The 20,153-nt window shown below is 38.1% G+C and overlaps 2 protein-coding genes across 5 annotated transcripts in view; both read right to left on the minus strand.

The window, feature by feature from the left end:
* Nucleotides 1-3,280: 3,280 nt before the first annotated feature.
* Nucleotides 3,281-20,153, minus strand: part of LOC119485453 (vascular cell adhesion protein 1-like) — a 57,783-nt gene continuing 40,910 nt past the window's right edge. The window contains exons 6-10 of one of the 4 annotated variants that reach the window (XR_005206271.1): nt 17,748-18,080; nt 15,981-16,238; nt 15,613-15,765; nt 5,434-5,473; nt 3,281-5,268 (exon numbers count right to left, since the gene is read on the minus strand). Coding sequence is in view for 3 of the 4 variants with exons in the window: in XM_037765082.1 (XP_037621010.1) it covers nt 15,626-15,765; nt 15,981-16,238; nt 17,748-18,080 (731 nt within the window). In the remaining variant the exon portion in view is untranslated. Of the gene's footprint in view, nt 5,913-15,612; nt 15,766-15,980; nt 16,239-17,747; nt 18,081-20,153 lie in introns of all 4 variants that reach the window. The other 3 variants (XM_037765082.1, XM_037765081.1, XM_037765083.1) reach the window with 3 other exon arrangements.
* Nucleotides 4,996-11,712, minus strand: LOC119484912 (vascular cell adhesion protein 1-like). The gene is made up of 5 exons (XM_037764093.1): nt 11,412-11,712; nt 9,721-9,993; nt 9,270-9,602; nt 6,114-6,150; nt 4,996-5,350 (listed from the first exon to the last, which is right to left on the minus strand). Exons 1-5 carry the CDS (start codon nt 11,482-11,484, stop codon nt 4,996-4,998), a joined length of 1,071 nt encoding a protein of 356 aa, XP_037620021.1. The 5' UTR covers nt 11,485-11,712.

The raw sequence follows: 20,153 nt of genomic DNA on the forward strand, positions 1-20,153 counted from the left end.
TTTGTTTTAACGCCACTAATTTCTTTAACGGATTGACGCAAGTTGCGATTTTTAGGTTGTAGAGGGCTCAGTTTTAAAGCTGGAGTGAAGATACTGGAATCACATGAAACTAGAAAACCTAATGAATCCAGCCTTGTCGCGAAAAAGGCTAAATAACGTTCCAAACTTATGCTAAATTTTGGCGAGGAAAAACTGGCATGGCCTTTTTCAAAAGGGTCCCTTGACCTCTGACCTCCAGTTATGTGAATGAAAATGGGTTCTTTGGGTACCTACAAGTCTCCCCTTTACAGACATGCCCACTTTATGATAATCACATGCAGTTTGAGGCAAGTCATAGTCAAGTCAGCACACTGACACACTGACAGCTGTTGTTGCCTGTTGGGCTGCAGTTTGCCATGTTATGATTTGAGCATATATTTTTTATGTTAAATGCAGTACCTGTGAGGGTTTCTGGACAATATCTGTCATTGTTTTGTGTTGTTAATTGATTTCCAATAATAAATATATACATATATTTGCAGAAAGCAAGCATATTTGTCCATTCCCATGTTGATAAGAGTATTAAATATTTGACAAATCTCCCTTTAAGGTACATTTTGAAAAGATAAATCTGTGTGATTCATTTGCGATTATTCGCATTGCACAATCATGTGATTACTCACAATTAAATATTTAAATCGATTGACAGCCCTAGTAAGAAGTAAAGTAAAGGCAGCAAATCCTCACATTAGAAGAGAGTTGCATTAATTAATCGATAAGTTGTCAACTATTAAATTGATTGCCAACTATTTTGATATTCGATTAATCAGTTTGAGTAATTTTTTAAGAAAAAAAAAAGTAATAATTCTCTGATTTCAGCTTCTTAAATGTGAATATTTTCTGGTTTCTTTGTCTATGACAGTAAAATGAACATCTAATCGATTAATCGAGAAAATAATAGACCGATTAACCGACAATAAAAATAATCATTAGTTGCAGCCCTTAATGCTACAACAAGACACAATTTGTCATTTTTGCTTGAAAAAGGACTTCAAATGATTAATCAGTTATCAAAATAGTTGCAAATGATTTTTCAGTCCATCGACTGAGCTTGTAATTGTTTCTCTACAGACGCTGTGATACACAAAATGTCAGTAAAACAGCCTCTGATGATCAAAGTTAACATTCAGAAACTGGTGCTGCCGTTTTCCTGTTCAATGCCTTTACAAAATCAGTATAACATTCACATATCAAGAGCGGACTTCACTGTGACAATAACAACCACACATTGATATGAACATACAAATGAACACACCCGAGCGCTTCTGCATGAAGCTGTGATGCAATTCTGTTTCTCTCCCATCGGCTTTTATAGGCATTATCTAGATTTGATTTATGCCCTGGGCCTGCGCTGATTGTTTTCTATTTACAAAAGTGACTGCACAAAGAAGCTTTGCCTCAAAAAAAATCCTGCACAGACCACTAAATCAAACCCACCAATTAATTATGAAGGAGAGAGAGCGAGGGAGAGCGACACAACAATTAATTATGCAAGTGAGAGAGAGAGAGCGAGATGGAGAAGTGTGGCAGAGTCAGGATTCACAGCAACTAGTGGAAAAGTTAATGAATTAAACAAAAACTGTTTGTGAACAACAAAATTAGCCTGCTTTATTGTACTAAGTTCTATAACACAACCCAAAAACAGATAATTCAAACGTAAAATAAAACGTATTGCATGACAATTACACACAAAATAAACAAATACTAAACAATGAAGTAAGTAAACGACGAAACCGAGGGGAAACGAGTGAGATGTGTGTTGTTGACCAAATTTCATGACCCATAATGTTGATTTGTAATGTTCATTTTTAAAGTAAATCTGATATGTGTGAGAGAGGAATGGAGCAAGAAAATGTAGCAACAGTAGCAGCCTCGTAACTGTGTTTGACAAATAAAGCTTGTTTGTTTTCCACTAAATTAGTCTCTTTTTGAGTGAGTGTGTGGGAATGAGAGAGGAAGATCTTAACAAGACATTTTATTATAGGAAGTACAATCAAAGAGTAAAAAGCATAGAGACGAAACTCTGGTGCCTTTTTGACAACAGCCCCGATTTTGGACTGAAAACGCCAATGAATCTATGGCCATGGATGTATAAAGAGACGTCTGTAAATAGGAGGATATTTTTTTCGAGGTAAATCAACTTCCCACTACGAACAATTAAATAGCCCTCACTTAAATCATTATGTCCTAAAAATTGTAGAATTCACTAATAGCCGAATCCAGAGTTATTTTCCGCGGCATAATGAACTACATCACACCCACGGGACTGCACCGCCCTGCACGGTCATGACATATCCGGTTCTGCCAGCTTCCTGCTAGCTGTAAACGGCTGTAATAATGGATATATTGGCTGTAATTCATCACTTTTATTATCTTATAATACATCCATTGGGCTGTATGCTGTAAGCCTGTACCGTGGTGGATGTATTAAAGTCTCTGTTCTCAAACAACCGGCTATCGGACAGTAGCTAGTAGTGCTAGTAGCATGACATACACTGAATTTAATGTAGTTGTAGGCTATTTACTAACACGCAGGGCAAAAGCACAGGACACAACCTCTTATACATCCATGGTCTGTGGTCTATTGGACATCGATTTTGGAGGTCCTGGACATGAAAAAGTTTGAGATTGCTCTCAATGTGCACTGGATTTTTCTAGCTTCCATTTATGTCCATCGCTCACTTTATGCTCCTCTGGGAAGCAGTCGGGCAAAAGAGTTTAATAAGTAAGCAAGTAAGTATAATAGTATGCATATTTATTATATTGTTATTGTTCAACACAGGACATTTCGGTAGAGACATTAAAATTATGACAATAAAATAGAAAACATTTTGTTTTACTTTTGTACGGCACTTTGCAGGCGGACGTTTTACTGGCGTCCAGTAGTCTCTTTCAGCGACTGGAGTGAAGCGTAGCTTTGCTGCTGGGTGCTGATGTTGCAATGGAACAATCAATTGGCTTTCACTTCTTAGCAATTTACGTTCTTTGGTACAATAGTTGTATTTTTTTAAACTAACTAAAATGACGGTGCTAAAAGGCTTGTTTGTCCTTAATCTCTGATGATGTATCATGGTCATTTTATGATTCCCTACAGTAAATATATTACAGATGAGGAAACCAGATTGATTGGTGTTCACCATACAGGCTTCTGATAGTTTATGGGCTGTCTGTCCCCAAGCAGACTGGAGATGGCGCTGTTGACCGCAGTAGGACAACAGATGCAGGCAGATTGTCTGATCTGTAAATGGTAACTGCATGTGACGGCATGCTAGACCATATTCAAATAAAATAGGACATTTGGATGATTTTTTTTTTTAGATGTATGAGTTTTATATGTCAGAGGTGTAAGCCAGTGTCTCAGAATCAGATCTTGGCAGCTTCTCATTCAGTCTGCAGTTGTGTTACACTCATAAAACCAGATGGCTCGGTGGCTGTTTACTCAACTGATCTGTCAAGATGCTGACTTCACTCACAAAGGTGTGAAAAGGAGGAAAACCTAAGGACACAGCTGCCAACTGTAATGACATATAACATTATGTGCTGCTGTTGAAATGTAACCACAAGAGTATCAATATTTAGGTGTTAAAATGCCATCATGTGAGAGCTTTCCTTTAACATGATTAATACACTACAGGAGTATTTTATTTATTTACTTTTTTCTTTTCCTATCGTATTCAAAAGTCATGTGGCTGAAATGTCGCTGCATAACGGGAATGACCCATTTCTCCTTGTGTCCAAAACTGTCTGGTGTTGACTATTGTGTTTCCCATATGCTCTACAGTATATAGTGTGTCTTAAGCATCCTGTGATGGAATTTCTGATACACAAGTTAACTTATAGGAAGGAAGAGGCCCCGGAGCTGTTGATGTCTTACATAGAAGGTTTATTGAAGCTTGATCAAGGAGCAATTGTCAGGTCTCCACATTGAGGTGCTCTCTGCGTGAAGGCCTCACAACTCTGCCCTTCCTCCCTGGTGCTCAGTGTCTTACCCTTATCATGTTTTGACATACTCCGTTCCTCTGGCATCTCTGACCCTGGTTGCCCCAGCGACTGGTACAGATAACGGCGGCTCCCCTAGACAGGACTCCAACCCAATAATGTCAACAGAGGGACACTCTGACAAACACTCTGACCTCCCGACCAAGAAGAGAGGAATTCATAGAAAATTCCATCACAACCCCTCCTTTTTGATCGACAGATCAACACTAATTACCCCCCAGTGTGACCTATTAATTTAACAATTGAGCACCAGAGCATTGTCAGGGTTGATCCACTTCACGCAGTAATGACTAATTTAAACAGTCAAAATCCAAAAACAGTCACATATGATTATTAAAAAACTCACCCTTAACCTCTAGCACTGACCTATGAGTTCCGTCTTCAAGCCAATTAAGACCTCCCAAGGAAAATTACCTGTAGACCTCCCAAAACCCTGTAAAGGTTTAGAGAGCTCTTTGACAGAGGTCGCAGGTCACATGCATCTACTGACAAATGGCCAAAAACTCCGCCTCGGTTTTACAGGAGATGGAGCAAAAAGACCAGATGTGCTAACTACTCTATCTGGACAGGACAAAGGTAAAACCTCAGATGACAAAAGAGGGGAAAACCCATATTGTCCCGTCCGTCCAAATTATTAATTAATTAATTATCTTCAGGGTGATATAGGATGATTCACCTGATTACGTTTCAAATATAACCAAACACACTTGATTAAATGACATCACACGCTAAATTTTAAACTTAATATAAAGTTAATCTTCCTTCTTATACAAGGAAACAAGATAGATAATAGAATAAGAAATACATGGAACAAAATTGAAGTAAAGAAGTAATTCACAAATCATAAATCATTTTTTTTCTTTTTCTTTACCCGGAAGCAGGATGCAATTTCACCCTCCTTTCGGACACCATCAATGCAGCTCGGACACCCCCTCCCCAAATCCTTCAGTCTTTTTCTCACTTTTTGTCCACCACACCGGTGTGTAACAAAGTGTTGGGTGGTGGCTCAACCCTCCTCACAATGGTTGCAATCACTGGGTTGCTTGTTGTTCTACCGAGCTCAAGGCTCAGCTCGGCACCTGGAACATGAGAGCCCTCATGCTCCGATTTCCTTGGATTAGTTTGCTCGGTCCCTTGACCGAACCCACTCAGCAGTGAGAGGAGAAGGAGTGACCATCCTGTCACTTGCCACGTCCCTGCTTGCCCTCTCCAGTAGCAGGAGGTGCTGCTCTGCACCTTGTAGCATGGACCCATTCCGCTCTGCCCTTGACCTTCACCGCTATTTTGGTCACCAACAGCACCTATTATGGGCCTTTCCACCAGGGAGACAAACAGAGAGCACCTTGTCCAAGGACTTAATTAGTATTTTTTTTTATCACCAACTTTGAAAAGAGTGAATTGGCTCGTCCGAGGGTTTGGGGAGCCTTTCTGCCACCTGTAAGTGATACCTTTTATAACTTAACTAATAATTCAAATTTAAATAATTAATTAATAGAAAATTCCATCACAGTAACAAATGTCCATATACTAGGGGTGTGACGATTCACTCAGCTCACGATACGATACGATAGCTGTTCACTGACTGCGCTGTGTGTGTGTTTTGATGTGTCTGGAGCTCAGACAGAGAAGCTGCGGCTGTGCGTTACAATTGTTTGGTTCAATTTCGGCGAGGGCAGACCAGATTTTACTGAGCATGAGTTGTACCCTGAGATGCTGCAGCTTCAGCCCCGGAGCCCCATATGTACGTAGTACCTATTATACTCTGATATCACGATCCAGTTTTTCATCTTGACGATGCATATCATCAAGTTTTTATAGTGCGATATTTCGTGGCATGATATTTTGTCACACCCCTACCATACACATTTTCATACCTTCCCGCAGACTTTACTCGTGTCGTGAGGGCAAATGGAACTTTCCCGTTCGAAAGATGTATCCAATTAGGCCCAAGATGACAGCCAGAACAACAACTGCTACTATCACACCTATAATGACTGCCATGTTGTTTGCTGCAGAGAGTTGGGTGAGGGGGATGGGTAAAGAGAAAAAGGAACAGAGAATATCTCACGTCAAACCAATCTGGATGTAATGACCCCACTAGATGAGGCTCATCTGTGTGTTGATTGAGGAAGAAATACAACACATCATTACAGTAACATGGGAACAATTTTTTTGAAATTTAAACTGAAAGTCCATTGATGTAGATATAAGACACATTGTGTAGAGAAGTGGTGGAAAGTACCGTCCTAACAGGCTGTTGTACTCCACTTTCAGTTTCTGCTACTACTCCAAAACATAGAGGAAAATATTTCATCTTTTAATCCACCACCTTTATTTACAGAAACAGCTGTAGCTATAATAATAATAGTTCCTTTGCAGATTGGTGTTTTATGTACGAAACATATGATCATCTTACTGTATAGAGTGCTACAGGAATGAGTCCTAAAACCCAGCAATGAGTTAGCATTTTAGCACTTTTGGTTCCCTTGTCTGAAAGTCAATGGGATTTAAGATAGATTCCTGAAATAAGGTCTGTGGTTAACACAAGCTTACAAGATTTTAAAGTTTTGTTCTATGACATAAAAATACATCAATAAATACCCCACTCATGAATTTTGAAGCCTTTATGTGTCTAACAGGGCGATGCCTAGGGGTCTCTCATCCCCCTGAAGGGGTTTCTTTCACGACAATGACCCGCTAGCTGTACATTATCCCGCTTCTTACGGCTAATTACTGAAGAAATCAATATTTTGACACAAAAACGGTCCGCCAGAGTCCGACATCAGAACCGCGCCCATAGCAACGGTCTGTTATACATAGCAACGGTCTGCTATAAAGAAATAGCAGATCTTAGAACACTGTGATTGACCAATCCGAATCGAGTATTCAACACAGCCGTGTAATAATTCATGGTAATCCATCCAAAAGTTGTTGAGACATTTCACTCAAAACCTCAAATGTCAACTTCATGGTGGTGATAGAGGAAAAGTCAAGGGATCACCAAAGTCAGTAGGATTTATCCTTTGGAGATCACGAATGTCTGTACAAAATGTCATGGCAATCCAGCCAATAGTTGTTGAGATATTTTCAGTGTGGACCGAAGCGTAAAGTGTCCAGTGGGCAAGTGGACCTTAAGTGCCTTAGTGCCTTAAACTTGCATTCTTTCTAACAGCCAGCAGGGGGCGACTCCTCTGGTTGCAAAAAGAAGTCTGATTGTATAGAAGTCTATGAGAAAATGAGCCTACTTCTCACTTGATTTATTACCTCAGTAAACATTGTAAACATGAGTTTATGGTCTCAATCGCTAGTTTCAAGTCTTCTTCAATACAGCATGATGTTCATTTAGTAAATTATGGTCCCATTTAAAGTCAAATAGACCATAAAGCAGGGTATGCTTTAGGACGTGACTACCTTGTGATTGACAGGTCGCTACCACGGCGTTATCCGGTCTTGGAGTTGTCTGTGTTTTCATCTTACAACTTTAACCCTTTCACAGTTTGTTTCCAGTTTATGAACAATTTTGGTATTTTGAAATACACTATAAAAGTATAAGAGGGGGACTGTGGAGTCTGGTGATAATTATCTGTGGATTCATCACTACAAGCGACCCCTTTCACTTTCAAGTATTGATGTGATATATTGCTAATAAAAAATATAGATTAGTGCAGTTTTTAGTAACAGATCAAAAAACTGATTCTTTGCAAAAGAGACCAACATGATAACCAAGGGTGTCAAGGTGCATTGATGTTTTCTTGTCACACTCACAGTACACAATGGCGGTTATACTTTGACTGGGGGATCCCGAGGCGTTCCCAGGCCAGAGTAGAGATATAATCTCTCCACCTAGTCCTGGGTCTTCCCCGTGGTCTCCTCCCAGCTGGTCGTGCCTGGAACACCTCCCAAGGGAGGCGCCCAGGAGGCATCCGTGCTAGATGCCCGAACCACCTCAACTGGCTCCTTTCGACGCAATAAAATGTATTCTGTTTTATTTTATTTTACCAAATCATAGGAGGTTAAAAGAAAGGTATATTTCTGTTTAAACTCAAGTAACAGTATTATTTAGTGGTGTATTATTAGTCATGTAATAATTTCTTCCTGCCTTTTGACAGCTTTGGGGCTCCACACAGGAGCTGCTCCATAAAGCTAACAAAAAGATAAATTATAGAAACACTATGCTTACATGAATTTAGCATTTAGAAAATTAAACTATTACTATAAGTTTGCTTTTTAAGTCTAACATATGAATTATTAAGAATATCCACATTTGCAGATGATGACAATAGTAACCAAGGCAACTCCTGCTGTCAGGGCGTTTTAAATGAGCATGTAGTTGACTGCAAAGAGAGTCGAATCAGAGATTTATGTAAAGAAAGAAGGAACAGTTTAAGTTTGAACTCACGTTGGACAACCACGTTGAACTTCACAGTGACAGTCCCCACGCTGTTGCTGACAGAACAGATATACTGTCCTTCATCTGAAGAAGTTACAGAGTTGATGGTGAGAACGCTGCCATGGAGGGGTGAAAGGTGAGCTGATGGGAGCGTCCAGGTGTACGAGGGAGTGGGGTTTCCCTCAGCCGAGCAGCTCAGCTGTAGAGGCTTTCCTTCTGTGACGGAGATTGGATCTGGATGTGATGACGCCAGCTGAGGCTTATCTGTGTGTTGATTGAGGAGGAAGAGATGGAGAGAAATACAACACAAGCTATTAATGCAAAAAGCAAACAAGAACACACTCACGCACATACTCACGCACACACACACACGCACGCACGCACGCACACACACACACACACACACACACACACACACACACACACACATGCATACTGTATATATACATACACATGTCCACACATACTGTATACATATACATATGTGTGTACACACACATACAGATATATATACATATACAGTATATACATACACATGTACACATACATATATATATATATATACATACACATATATACACATATACATATATATATATACACACATATACATATATACACATATATACATACATACATATACATACACACACACACACACACACGCACACACACACACACACACACACACACACACACACGTATATATACACATATATGACCAAATATCAACTTTTTTTTTAACTTATGTGTTAACGGGTTTGTTTTTTGCATAACAGCAGGGTTTTAGTACTTTGCTCAACACAAAATTGAGGTGTGTTAATTTTCTTGTCAGACTTACATTGGAAAATGGTGGTGATGTTTTGTGACATCACCACTGGAGGGAGCTGTGGTCCTTCAGGTCCCAGTTCTAGCTTTGCATCACACCAGAACTGGGCTCCATCATCTTCTTTACTCGGGGTGATGTTCAGAGTGAAGATCTCAGTCACTGGTTTCTTCTCTGTGTTATTCTTGGACAGTCGTTGACCCAGTGCTGTCTGTCCTCTGTAGAAGGTCACTGTGAGGTTTTGAACAGGAGCCACATGCTGTACTGTACACTGCAGAGTGTACTGGTGACCCTCAAACATCGGCCCAGTGAGATCAACAAAGCTGATGGACACATTATCAGGAGGCTCTGTGGAGACAAACAGAGAGACAAATACACAATCTAAACTTCTACCCAAGATGTTTTATTACTCATTTAGATTATAAATGTTTAAACCATCACTAGCAACAGTATTTTGTTTACTTACGGTAGACAGTAATAGGCAGGTAGGTACAACACTGGTCATTAGTAATATTGTTATTATAATAGCAAATAGGAGGTGAGCCCCATTCAGTCAGTCTGTCAACCCTCCATGAAACCGTGGTTCCATTTGTTGTCTTGTATCCCACAGGGCTTTCCACATCAAATAAGTTGCCGAGGCAAGCATGCTGACACACAGAGCAGCTGGCAGAGGCTGGGTCACCAAACTTCACTACCAGTCTGGATGGAGTGAATACGGGTTTATCTGCACAGTTTTCATCTGTAACACAGAAAAAGGTTGTGATTTTAAAACAGTTTGATGTAAAATTAGCAATCAGATTCAGATGCGCATGCCAAACATTTCACATTTCACACACACCAAATGTTAATAAGTGCTATATACTGTATCGTATAACAGTGTATTTATATTTTTCCTAAATAGAATGGCTATCTTTCCATAAGTACTGGTATGGTATGTTGCACACAATCCAAAAGATATTTTAATTTTACATTATGTAGTTATGTTTTTTGAATCAACATATATTTGCATTTCTAGTCAATCACTGAATAAATCAATATAATTATAGGTTAACTTAATTAAGACTATGGTCTGTGGTTATTCTCCTGTGATTACAACAGTTCAAACCAGTTTTTTTAAGATATTGAATGTCACATTTTCACTTTTAGAACAGTAGTCTAGCAGTGGGTGAGTGAATATAGCCAACTAGCTTACTCCAAATTCAAATGTGCTTAATTTGCAAGACCATATTTATAATATGTACAGTAGGTACTGCCACAGCATGTCCAAAGTTCACAATGGTATAATATTCAGAATGTGAGAAAAGAGGGATAACAAATGGTTTGTTCATTACTACACCACTATCCACAGAGGCTAACACATATAATGTATTACAACCACATTACTATAGCCTACTACAGTACATATAGTAAACAATAAGGAAAGAAAATCAAACAAATAATTAAAAAATGAAAGAATATGATAAGATAAGATTTTTTAATAGTTGAAGCAATAACTGCCATGTTTCAGCACATCTGATTAGATAGATAGATAGATAGATAGATAGATAGATAGATAGATAGAAGTACTTTATTGATCCCAAATTGGGAAATTATTGTGTTACAGCAGCAGGTTATCTAGGCAATGCACCTGGACAGTAAATAAAATGTACATATCTACACTAGAGAAATATATCTATAGAATACACAATATAAAGAACATTGGAATACACTATAAATATACAGGATTACTACAACTAGCATACAAAAAAAAATCAACATAGAATAACCTACTATATATACATTAGCAAAGTGTGCAAGTTACAATGTTTGTTCTTAAATAAAAAATAACTGAGGTTGTGCAAATGTAGATGTGTTTAATTCAACAGCAAGAACAGAATGGAGTTTGGTTGAGACGGAAACTATAAAGCTGAGAGGTCTCTGTTAGACACATGTGAGGTGTTGTAGAGGGTTATTGGACAGGAAAGAGTTACTCTAGCGGTCCTTGTGATAAATAGGCTACAAGTGCTGTGAACATTAAACATAACATTAATAACAACATCAACTATAAGCTGTGTTATATATGATGGCATCTATGTAAAAACGCCTCACTAACAATAAGAGTTATCACTAAGGCAGATAATAACCACTTCTATAGACAGACTAGTCAGAAAAACTTACCACAACTTGACACTTGGAAGTCCTGCAGACAATTCATCAAAGAAACCACCAAAAATATGTAACAGAAAAACATTGTATCCAGTAGGTCTTGTAGCCAAATGATATGTCCGGTAATAAAAAGCCCCAAAGCCCTATCAAACAAGAGTGTGACTGATATTGAAGTAAAAGATTCTTATAATACTGTGCACATTTTGACCCTGGCACAAGCAAGACGCAGGGCGTGCCTGAGGAGTTATCTGTAGCCTACAGTACCTTAAAAACAGAAACCAAAATAAGGTGGCAGTTGGCTGGAGAAGATCACTAGATAACAACCTACTTGCTCTTGGCTATATCGTATGTTTTTTTCCAGTAAATATAAAAAATAAAACGTGTGTTTTTGTTTGTTTACTCAGTGTATTTATATTTTTCCTAAATAGAATGGCTATCTTTCCATAAGTACTGGTATGGTATGTTGCACACAATCCAAAAGATATTTTAATTTTACATTATGTAGTTATGTTTTTTGAATCAACATATATTTGCATTTCTAGTCAATCACTGAATAAATCAATATAATTATAGGTTAACTTAATTAATACTATGGTCTGTGGTTATTCTCCTGTGATTACAACAGTTCAAACCAGTTTTTTTAAGATATTGAATGTCACATTTTCACTTTTAGAACAGTAGTCTAGCAGTGGGTGAGTGAATATAGCCAACTAGCTTACTCCAAATTCAAATGTGCTTAATTTGCAAGACCATATTTATAATATGTACAGTAGGTACTGCCACAGCATGTCCAAAGTTCACAATGGTATAATATTCAGAATGTGAGAAAAGAGGGATGACAAATGGTTTGTTCATTACTACACCACTATCCACAGAGGCTAACACATATAATGTATTACAACCACATTACTATAGCCTACTACAGTACATATAGTAAACAATAAGGAAAGAAAATCAAACAAATAATTAAAAAATGAAAGAATATGATAAGATAAGATTTTTTAATAGTTGAAGCAATAACTGCCATGTTTCACCACATCTGATTAGATAGATAGATAGAAGTACTTTATTGATCCCAAATTGGGAAATTATTGTGTTACAGCAGCAGGTTATCCAGGCAATGCACCTGAACAGTAAATAAAATGTACATATCAACACTAGAGAAATATATCTATAGAATACACAATATAAAGAACATTGGAATACACTATAAATATACAGGATTACTACAACTAGCATACAAAAAAAAATCAACATAGAATAACCTACTATATATACATTAGCAAAGTGTGCAAGTTACAATGTTTGTTCTTAAATAAAAAATAACTGAGGTTGTGCAAATGTAGATGTGTTTAATTCAACAGCAAGAACAGAATGGAGTTTGGTTGAGACGGAAACTATAAAGCTGAGAGGTCTCTGTTAGACACATGTGAGGTGTTGTAGAGGGTTATTGGACAGGAAAGAGTTACTCTAGCGGTCCTTGTGATAAATAGGCTACAAGTGCTGTGAACATTAAACATAACATTAATAACAACATCAACTATAAGCTGTGTTATATATGATGGCATCTATGTAAAAACGCCTCACTAACAATAAGAGTTATCACTAAGGCAGATAATAACCACTTCTATAGACAGACTAGTCAGAAAAACTTACCACAACTTGACACTTGGAAGTCCTGCAGACAATTCATCAAAGAAACCACCAACAATATGTAACAGAAAAACATTGTATCCAGTAGGTCTTGTAGCCAAATGATATGTCCGGTAATAAAAAGCCCCAAAGCCCTATCAAACAAGAGTGTGACTGATATTGAAGTAAAAGATTCTTATAATACTGTGCACATTTTGACCCTGGCACAAGCAAGACGCAGGGCGTGCCTGAGGAGTTATCTGTAGCCTACAGTACCTTAAAAACAGAAACCAAAATAAGGTGGCAGTTGGCTGGAGAAGATCACTAGATAACAACCTACTTGCTCTTGGCTATATCGTATGTTTTTTTCCAGTAAATATAAAAAATAAAACGTGTGTTTTCTGATTAAAAAAAAAAGTACGAACATAGGAAGATAAGTACTACTAACCCATCTTTGAGTGGTTACGTCTCCAGCTCCAGCCTGATCTGGAGCTCACAGCTGATATGTTCCTGGTTTGTTTACATGATGTAACAGAAGTGCAAAGATACACTTAATAAAGGCTATATGAGGTGAAAAAAATGCCCCCCCCCCGTCAAAGCTGATTGCTCCTAACACTCTGGCGCTGACCCTGTGCTGGGCACTGATGTTGCAATAGAATGATCAATTGGCTTTCACTTCTTAGCAATATACGTTCTTTGGTACAATAGTTGTATTTTGTTTTTAACTAAGCAACCAACCGCAGAATTATGATGTGATATGGGTTTTCAGGCGTGTTTGTGTGGACAGAACTCATTTCTAAAACAGGCTTGTTTGTCCTTAATCTCTGATGATGTATCATGGTCATTTTATGATTCCCTACAGTAAATATATTACAGATGAGGAAACCAGATTGATTGGTGTTCACCATACAGGCTTCTGATAGTTTGTGGGCTGTCTGTCCCCAAGCAGACTGGAGATGGCGCTGTTGACCGCAGTAGGACAACAGATGCAGGCAGATCGTTTGATCTGTAAATGGTAAGTGCATGTGACGGCATGCTAGACCATATTCAAATAAAATATGACATTTGTATGATTTTTTTTGTCAAAAGTTTTTGATACCTGGCTTTTTCTATGGTGTTCCTCAAGGTCTTGGTGTCATAATGTGGTATTTTGGAGGGATTATTGATCATCTTTATCAATTCTCAAGTGGTAAAAAATGGTTAAATTTAGCACCAAATCTGTGTAACAAATGGTATCAACCCAAAACTTGCTTATGAGACATAATAGAGCATGGGAATGGTCATCATATACCTCTATTATAATGTTCTAAGCCCTTATCCACTTTCACAATTTATTTTAATTAATTCATCGATTAATTCATTAATTAATTCATGTTTATTTCTGATTTATGACTAGAACAACTCGCAAATTAATCTTCAGGTTCCCAGCTTTCAGATGATGTACACCACTTCTATGTGACATCTACTGTTGACCGGCTATCTCCCCCTAAAGACCCCTTGTACCCTCCTAAAAAGTTAGTTAGTTCATCAGAAGTTTATCTAATATTAGTGATCGAAAATAAAGTTTCTCATGCCCTTTTTCCTCTTCTCATCTCCTCCAAGTTTCTTCCTCATAGTAGAGGAGATGTGGTAATGGACGGGAGGAAAAGAGTGGGAGTGAAACATTTCTGGGATGTATTTACTCGCAGTGGAGTTCTCCGTAAAAGCCTCAGAGATCAAAAAGAGATCTGAAAGAGTCAGAGTTAGCCTAACGATGAAGAATCTCATAAACAGGAAATCTATAATTACTTATAACAGTTCCATCAGTACTTTGGGGGTTTGCTGTAGTCTACTTGCCATTTTGTCTGACTGTAAAACTTAGTGAGAACGCTTTCAATCTTTCAGGCAAGGTCAGACATTGGATTACGGGAATCTAAGGCCAATCTGTGACTGTAATACCTCCATTTAATATTGTTCTATGTATTTGCAACTACTTTAAATACAATAGAATATCAATAAAAGTGTCTGGGATGCATCTCATTGCACAAAGTGATCATTTATTTACAATTTTTAAAATAAACATGGTCAAAGCTTATACAATATTTCCTTATTTGAGTTCCAGTGCGCAGTTCATTATTATACAGTTGTTGCTTACATGAATTCCTCTTTTTCAGTGTCACTAAGCGAGCGCATTATTACAACACACACACATACACACAAATATAGCCACATGAAGAATGCATGCACACGGAAACTGTTGCTCTAGCTGCAGTCAGGCACAAGCTTTCAGTGGTTTAACATAGCTGTGAAGTTCAATGTGAGCATTTTCACATAGTATTTAAGCTTTATATATACAGTACATCTCTGAAGACTAAGTTATGAAGTCCTTTGTAGTAACACAACCGAAATACAACAGAGAGAAATAGTAAAGCAGCATATTTAACAGCTGTATTGGATGTTTCAGTAAAATGTGGCCAAATAACCACCACATAATATTGACTTGTTAACATGAACCTATAGTTCCCCATTTCACTTGGCAAACCCTCGACGATGCATATTGTCACATTTTTTATAGCGCGATATTTCGTACACATTTTCATACCTTCCCGTAGACTTTACTCTGCAGTGGGCACGGAAGAGTGTCGTGAGGGCAAACGGAGCTTTCCCGTTTGAAAGAAGTATCCAATCGGGCCCAAGATGACAGCCAGAACAACAACTGCTACTATCACACCTATAATGACTACCGTGTTGTTTCCTGCAGAGAGTTGGGTGAGGGGGATGGGTAAAGAGAAAAAGGAACAGAGAATATCTCACGTCAAACCAAAAACCACAATGAACTTCCTTCTTGATGTCATGTGTGTTAGCATCAATTCTCAACTGCTGTGAGAAAGCAGCATGTGAAAGCAAATAGTGGTTGCACTAACTTTCCAGTAACAGTCATAACCCTGAAGACTGGACAGTAAAACTCACCTTTTACATCCACGTCAAACTTCACAGTGACACCCCCTAGGTAGTTTCCGACAGAACAGGTGTACAGCCCTTTATCCGCAGAAGTTACAGAGTTGATGTTGAGAACGCTGCTCTTGGAGGTGGATGGGTTGTTTGATGGGAGTTTCCAGGTGTACGAGGGGCTGGGGTTTCCCACAGCCGAGCAATTCAGATGTAGAGGGTCTCCTTCCGGTATGGTGATTGGATCTGGATGTAATGACCCCACTAGATGAGGCCCATCTGTGTGTCGATTGAGGAAGAAATACAATACATCATTACAGTAACATGGGAACAATTTTTTGAAATTTAAACTGAAAGTCCATTGATGTAGATATAAGACACATTGTGTAGAGAAGTGGTGGAAAGTACCGTCCTAACAGGCTGTTGTACTCCACTTTCAGTTTCTGCTACTACTCCAAAACATAGAGGAAAATATTTCATCTTTTAATCCACCACCTTTATTTACAGGAACAGCTGTAGCTATAATAATAATAATAGTTCCTTTGCAGATTGGTGTTTTATGTACGAAACATATGATCATCTTACTGTATAGAGTGCTACAGGAATGAGTCCTAAAACCCAGCAATGAGTTAGCATTTTAGCACTTTTGGTTCCCTCGTCTTGAAGTCAATGGGTTTTTACATAGAGGCCTGAAATAAGGTCTGTGGTTAACATAAGCTTACGAGATTTTAATGTTTTGTTCTATGACATAAAAATACATCAATAAATACCCCACTCATGAATTTTGAAGCCTTTATGTGTCTTATAAAAGGCGGTTGCTAACAAGTGGCTAAATGAGACTACTAAACGCCGACTCGTCCGCCTTTACAGCCTCATTGTGTACTCACGCTCATGTGACTGTGGTGTTGTTTGTTTATAGCCTAACGTTAGCTTTTTACTTCTGGCGATAGCATTCACACTTCACAAATCATAAAAGTGGTGTTCATTAGTGAAGATTATCTTGCTGAACAAAACATGTACGTATCATAAACGTTTCCCACAGAGCTTATTTTCACTGTGTTCAGAGAAGTTAGAGTCACTGAGCTCAGGGGGCGACTCCTCTGGTTGCAAAAAGAAGTCTGATTGTATAGAAGTCTATGAGAAAATGAGCCTACTTCTCACTTGATTTATTACCTCAGTAAACATTGTAAACATGAGTTTATGGTCTCAATCGCTAGTTTTAAGTCTTCTTCAATACAGCATGATGTTCATTTAGTAAATTATGGTCCCATTTAGAGGCAAATAGACCATAAAGGAGGGTATGCTTTAGGACGTGGCTACCTTGTGATTGACAGGTCGCTACCAGCGTCGGCATTAGGGGCGGGCCACGGGGGTCCAGGCCCGTCCAAAAAGGTCACTGTACCCCCTCAGCTGAATTCTCTCCTGACAAAAAACTAAACTGAAATAACAGCTAAGCTATTAGTAAAATTAAGTCATTCAGTTTGGTAATGGAAGGACTTAACACTGCAATGCAAAATAAAGCACAAAACAGTGATAGTTTTGCATTTAGGAAACAACTAGGACATGTACTTGGGCTTGATTACATTGTTTTTTATTGGAGTGTCCTAACTGGCTGCGAGCGACAAGCGACCCCTTTCACTTTCAAGTATTGAAGTGATATATTACTAATAAAAAATATAGACTAGTGCAGCTTTTAGTAACAGATAAAAAAAACGTATTCTTTGCAAAAGAGACCAACATGATAATCAAGGGTGTCAAGGTGCATTGATGTTTTCTTGTCACACTCACAGTACACAATGGCGGTGATGTATTGTGACATCACCACTGGAGGGAGCTGTGGTTCTTCTGGTCCCAGTTCTAGCTTTGCATCACACCAGAACTGGGCTCCATCATCTTCTTTACTCGTGGTGATGTTCAGAGTGAAGATCTCAGTCACTGGTTTCTTCTCTGTGTTATTGTTGGACAGTCGTTGACCCAGTGCTGTCTGTCCTCTGTAGAAGGTCACTGTGAGGTTTTGAACAGGAGCCACATCCTGTACTGTACACTGCAGAGTGTACTGGTGACCCTCAAACATCGGCCCAGTGAGATCAACAAAGCTGATGGACACATTATCAGGAGGCTCTGTGGAGACAAACAGAGAGACAGATACACAATCTAAACTTCTACCCAAGATGTTTTATTACTCATTTAGATTATAAATGTTTAAACCATCACTAGCAACAGTATTTTGTTTACTTACGGTAGACAGTAACAGGCAGGTAGGTACAACAGTTGTCATTAGTAATATCATAATTATAATAGCAAATGGGAGATGTGCGCCATTCAGTCAGTCTGTCAACCCTCCATGAAACCGTGGTTCCATTTGTTGTCTTGTCTCCCACAGGGCTTTCCACATCAAATAAGTTGCCGAGGCAAGCATGCTGACACACAGAGCAGCTGGCAGAGGCTGGGTCACCAAACTTCACTACCAGTCTGGATGGAGTGAATACGGGTTTATCTGCACAGTTTTCATCTGTAACACAGAAAAAGGTTGTGATTTTAAAACAGTTTGATGTAAAATTAGCAATCAGATTCAGATGCGCATGCCAAACATTTCACATTTCACACACACCAAATGTTAATAAGTGCTATATACTGAATCGTATAACAGTGTTTTTGTTTGTTTACTCAATGTATTTATATTTTTCCTAAATAGAATGGCTATCTTTCCATAAGTACTGGTATGGTATGTTGCACACACTCCAAAAGATATTTTAATTTTACATTATGTAGTTATGTTTTTTGAATCAACATATATTTGCATTTCTAGTCAATCACTGAATAAATCAATATAATTATAGGTTAACTTAATTAAGACTATGGTCTGTGGTTATTCTCCTGTGATTACAACAGTTCAAACCAGTTTTTTTAAGATATTGAATGTCACAGTTTCACTTTTAGAACAGTAGTCTAGCAGTGGGTGAGTGAATATAGCCAACTAGCTTACTCCAAATTCAAATGTGCTTAATTTGCAAGACCATATTTATAATATGTACAGTAGGTACTGCCACAGCATGTCCAAAGTTCACAATGGTATAATATTCAGAATGTGAGAAAAGAGGGATGACAAATGGTTTGTTCATTACTACACCACTATCCACAGAGGCTAACACATATAATGTATTACAACCACATTACTATAGCCTACTACAGTACATATAGTAAACAATAAGGAAAGAAAATCAAACAAATAATTAAAAAATGAAAGAATATGATAAGATAAGATTTTTTAATAGTTGAAGCAATAACTGCCATGTTTCACCACATCTGATTAGATAGATAGATAGAAGTACTTTATTGATTCCAAATTGGGAAATTATTGTGTTACAGCAGCAGGTTATCTAGGCAATGCACCTGAACAGTAAATAAAATGTACATATCGACACTAGAGAAATATATCTATAGAAAACACAATATAAAGAACATTGGAATACACTATAAATATACCAGATTACTACAACTAGCATAACAAAAATCAACATAGAATAACCTATTATATATACATTAGCAAAGTGTGCAAGTTACAATGTTTGTTCTTAAATAAAAAATAACTGAGGTTGTGCAAATGTAGATGTGTTTAATTCAACAGCAAGAACAGAATGGAGTTTGGTTGAGACGGAAACTATAAAGCTGAGAGGTCTCTGTTAGACACATGTGAGGTGTTGTAGAGGGTTATTGGACAGGAAAGAGTTACTCTAGCGGTCCTTGTGATAAATAGACTACAAGTGCTGTGAACATTAAACATAACATTAATAACAACAACTATAAGCTGTGTTACATATGATGGCATCTATGTAAAAACGCCTCACTAACAATAAGAGTTATCACTAAGGCAGATAATAACCACTTCTATAGACAGACTAGTCAGAAAAACTTACCACAACTTGACACTTGGAAGTCCTGCAGACAATTCATCAAAGAAACCACCAAAAATATGTAACAGAAAAACATTGTATCCAGTAGGTCTTGTAGCCAAATGATATGTCCGGTAATAAAAAGCCCCAAAGCCCTATCTAACAAGAGTGTGACTGATATTGAAGTAAAAGATTCTTATAATACTGCGCACATTTTGACCCTGGCACAAGCAAGACGCAGGGCGTGCCTGAGGAGTTATTTGCAGCCTACAGCACTTCCTCGTTTCAAAACAGAAACCAA

This window comes from Sebastes umbrosus, chromosome 3, assembly GCF_015220745.1.
Source record: "Sebastes umbrosus isolate fSebUmb1 chromosome 3, fSebUmb1.pri, whole genome shotgun sequence".
NCBI lineage: Eukaryota > Metazoa > Chordata > Actinopteri > Perciformes > Sebastidae > Sebastes > Sebastes umbrosus.

Excerpts from the sequence above, each read along its gene's own strand:
- LOC119484912 (XM_037764093.1), bottom strand. The coding sequence starts at position 11,484 with ATGTTTTTCTGTTACATATTTTTGGTGGTTTCTTTGATGAATTGTCTG. Across the intron at positions 9,994-11,411 it reads CTTCCAAGTGTCAAGTTGTG|ATGAAAACTGTGCAGATAAA; the intron begins GTAAGTTTTTCT and ends TCTGTGTTACAG. Across the intron at positions 6,151-9,269 it reads CATCACCACCATTTTCCAAT|ATGAGCCTCATCTAGTGGGG; the intron begins GTAAGTCTGACA and ends ATCAACACACAG.